The sequence below is a fragment of the Somniosus microcephalus genome, chromosome 20 (genome assembly GCF_052327205.1).
Source record: "Somniosus microcephalus isolate GS21.2 chromosome 20, FLI_Smic_1.0, whole genome shotgun sequence".
Classification (NCBI taxonomy): domain Eukaryota; kingdom Metazoa; phylum Chordata; class Chondrichthyes; order Squaliformes; family Somniosidae; genus Somniosus; species Somniosus microcephalus.
In genome coordinates, this window is record NC_141006.1 from 82,262,818 (window position 1) to 82,266,679 (window position 3,862).

The 3,862-nt window shown below is 49.5% G+C and overlaps 1 protein-coding gene across 7 annotated transcripts in view; it reads right to left on the reverse strand.

The window, feature by feature from the left end:
- Positions 1–3,620, reverse strand: part of LOC147103481 (nuclear receptor coactivator 7) — a 432,740-nt gene extending 429,120 nt beyond the window's left edge. For all 7 annotated transcript variants that reach the window (XM_085963105.1, XM_085963103.1, XM_085963107.1 and 4 more), the window contains exon 1: positions 3,121–3,620. In XM_085963105.1, coding sequence (XP_085819231.1) covers positions 3,121–3,131 — 11 coding nt within the window. In that variant the 5' untranslated portion in view covers positions 3,132–3,620. The remainder of the gene's footprint in view (positions 1–3,120) is intronic.
- Between the last annotated feature and the right edge of the window lie 242 nt (positions 3,621–3,862).

Here is a 3,862-nt window from a genome sequence, read left to right on the forward strand (position 1 = left end):
AAGTCCCCTGGACCTGATGACCTGCATCCTAGGGTCTTAAAAGAAGTGGCTACAGAGATAGTGGTTGTAATCTTCCAAAATTCTCTTGACTCTGGAAAAGTCCCTGCGGATTGGAAAATCGCAAATGTAACGCCCTTATTCAAAAAAGGAGGGAGACAGACAGCTGGAAACTACAGGCCAGTTAGCCGAACATGTCATTGGCAAAATGCTCGGAGCCATTATTAAGGAAGTAGTAGCAGGGCATTTAGAAAATCATAATAAAACCATGTTGACTCTGTTTGATTGTATGAAAGGGAAATCGTGTTTGACAAGTCTATTAGAGTTATTTGAGGAGGTAATGTGCAGGGTGGATAAAGGGGAACCAGTAGGTGTGGTGTATGTGGATTTCCAAGAGGCATTCGACAAGGTGCCACGTAAAAGGTTACTGCATAAGATAACAGCTCATGGTGTTGGGGGTATTAGATTGGATAGAGGATTGGCTAACTTACAGAAAACAGAGTCAGTTCATGAAAGGCTCACTAGGTTGATTCCTGGGATGGAAGGGTTGTCTTATGAGGAAAGGTTGAGCAGGTTGGGCCTATACTCATTGGAGTTTAGAAGTATGAGAGGTGATCTTATTGAAACATATAGGGGAAAAATTTGGTTGCTTTGCGCCTCCCATTAGTGCCCTAAGAGGGCGCTAACGGGGCGCAAAGCAACTAGCGCCCGGGTGCAGCGCCGCCAATTCCTCCCGTGAAATTCAGCGGGAGGTTACATAGATACATAGAAGATAGGAGCAGGAGTAGGCCATTCGGCCCTTCGAGCCTGCTCCACCATTCAATGCGATCATGGCTGATCATCCAAATTCAGTACCCTGTCCCTGCCTTCTCCCCATATCCCTTGATCCCTTTAGCCTTAAGAAATATATCCAATTCCTTCTTGAATATATTTAATGAACTGGCCTCAACTGCCTTCTGTGGTAGAGAATTCCACAGGTTCACCACTCTCTGGGTGAAGAAATTCCTCCTCATTTCAGTCCTAAATGGCTTTCCCCTTAACCTTAGACTACGGCCCCTGGTTCTGGACTCCCCGGCCATCAGAAACATCCTTCCTGCATCTAGTCTGTCCAGGCCTGACAGAATTTTATAGGTTTCGATGAGATCCCCTCTCAATCTTCTAAACTCCAGTGAGTATAAGCCCAATTGACACAATCTCTCCTCGTACGTCATTCCTGCCATCCCAGGTATCAGCCTGGTGAATCTTCGCTGCACTCCCTCCATGGCAAGAACGTCCTTCCTCAGGTAAGGCGACCAAACTGCACACAATACTCAAGGTGCGGTCTCACCAAGGCCCTGTACAACTGTAGCAAGACATCCTTGTTCCTGTACTCAAACCCTCTTGCTACGAAGGCCAACATACCATTTGCCTTCTTAACCGCCTGCTGCACCTGCATGCTTACCTTCAGCGACTGGTGCACAAGGACACCCAGGTCTCTTTGCACTTCCCCTTCTCCCAATCTATTGCCATTCAAATAATAATCTGCCTTCCTGTTTTTGCCACCAAAGTGGATAACCTCACATTTATCCACATTATAGTGCATTTGCCATGTTTCTGCCCAGTGGTGGCGGTAACCGTTAGCGCCCCACGGCGCTGATGTCATTGCCGTGCGCAGCACCCAGCTCGCGCCCCAGCTGTGATCTTCGGTAGCGCCCCCCGAGTTACCACTGGATGCCATGTCCGACGGGGTCAGGGGGGCCTACCTGCGGCCAGGGTGGCACTAATTAAAGGCGAGGTGCTGAGCAGCCATTTTTGTTGCTGGCCGCCTGCCAGCACCTACCCGCTTTGCCGTCCCCGGCCTTCTGAACCGCCCCACCCGCAGAGTGCTGGCACTCCGATCCCTGGTGGCCCAGCTGGGCCCCGGGTTGCACTGCGTAAGACCCCTCCCCTTTAAGAAGGGGAAGAAGACCTGCAGTATCGCGGCACGTAGCGCTGTGATATTCCCTCACAGCGCCCCAAGAGGGAGGCGGGGTGCTTCCAGTAACGCCTCGCTTTCCTCTTGGAGCGCTACCACTCAATTTCGGCTGCGGGGGTGCTAATTTTTTCGGGGCGCTCTCCCCAAAGGGGGAGCGATTCAATTTTTTTTCCCCATAAGATTCCGAGGGGGTTGGACAGGGTAAATGCTGAGAGGATGTTTCCCCTCGTCAGGGAATCTAGAATGAGGGGGCATAGTCTCAGAATAAGGGGTCGCCCATTTAAGACAAAGATGAGGAGGAATTTCTTCTTTCAGAGGGTCGTAAATCTTTGGAATTCTTTACCCCAGAGAGCTGTGGAAGCTGAGTCATTGAATATATTCAAGGCTGAGATAGACAGATTTTGAGCAACAGGGGAGTCAAGGGTTATGGGGAGTGGGCAGGATGGTGGAGTGGAGGCCAAAATCGGATCAGTCATGCTCTCATTAAATGGCGGAGCAGGCTCGAGGGGCCGAATGGCCTGCTCCTATCTCTTATGTTCTTATGTATAAAGACTTGCATTTCTATAGCACCTTTCATGACCACCAGATGTCTCAAAGCACTTTACAACCAATTAAGTACCTTTTGAAATATAATCACTGTTGTAATGTAAGAAACGTGACAGCTGATTTCTACACAGTAAGCTCCCACAAACAGCAATATGATAATGGCCAGATCATCTGTTTTAGTGCTGTTAGCTGAGGGATAAATATTGGCCAGGACCCAGGAGAGAACTCCCCTGTTCTTCTTCGAACAGTGCCATACAGACATCTCGTTCGAATGTTGGCACCTTCGACAGTGCAGCACTCCCTCAGTATTGCAGTGGATTATGTTTTCATGGAACGGGACTTCAACCCACAACCTTCTGATTCAGAGGTGAGAATGCTACTCACTGAGCCACTGTTGAAATGCAGCTCAAAACACCAGCAAAGATTTGATGGACTGCATCTGTGCTCACTTACCACCTTCACAAACCCCCCTCCCCCAAGAAGAGTCCTCACCTGTCAGTATTTGAACGACACGGTCTGTTTTTAAAGCGATGTACACAACACATTTTATTTAAGATATAAATAAATCACACACACACCAAAAAAAGATGGTGTCCAAAACAGAAGTCATTTTTTGCACTTACCTGTGTCTCATCGTATATTAGTTATTAAGATTTCCAATGAATGGAACTCATCAGAAGGCCCAGTGATTTGGCACGGCTTGCCCGCTCAACAGATCCTGAGAGTTACTACATTTCACCATATGTCGCACGATTTTCTCAATAGCGCAATTTTGCAAGAAGTCCCAGAGGAAGTGAAAATACTGGTTTGAGCGGATCTGAGCAATAACAAATCACCTGTCACAACAAATCCTTCGCCCCAATCTTCAATAGAGGGAATGTGATGATTGCACCCCTTGTACCCCGGCAGCTTTTTGCATTGATAAAGGGCGAGTCCGACACAAGCGGCCAGCTACTCACAAACTACTGACTGAACCAGCAGAAAATAAACACTGAGAATAAAAGCACAAGAACTCTCATCCATAGAGCGCATCACTCAAACCGAAATACTCCAGACCATCGGTCAGTGCTTCGGCGCACAGTGCGGCAAATGCCGGTGCACTTGCTCCGTGCAGGCTCTGCGGAGGGCGGGACCGAGACTCACTCGGCGCCGAGGCTTTGGAGTGACCTAGGCCGCAGGGCCTCACCTACCGCGCTGCCGAAACGCGATTGGCTGCGAGCGATTGGCAGCCTCAGCGCGGAGCCAATGGGTGACGAGGTTGTTGGGGAGCCTTGGTAACGCCTGCCGAGCCCGGTATACCCAGGGCCTGTCCGAGCCCGGAGACTGGAGCTTGAACCCGGAGACTGGAGCCTGAGCACGGAGACT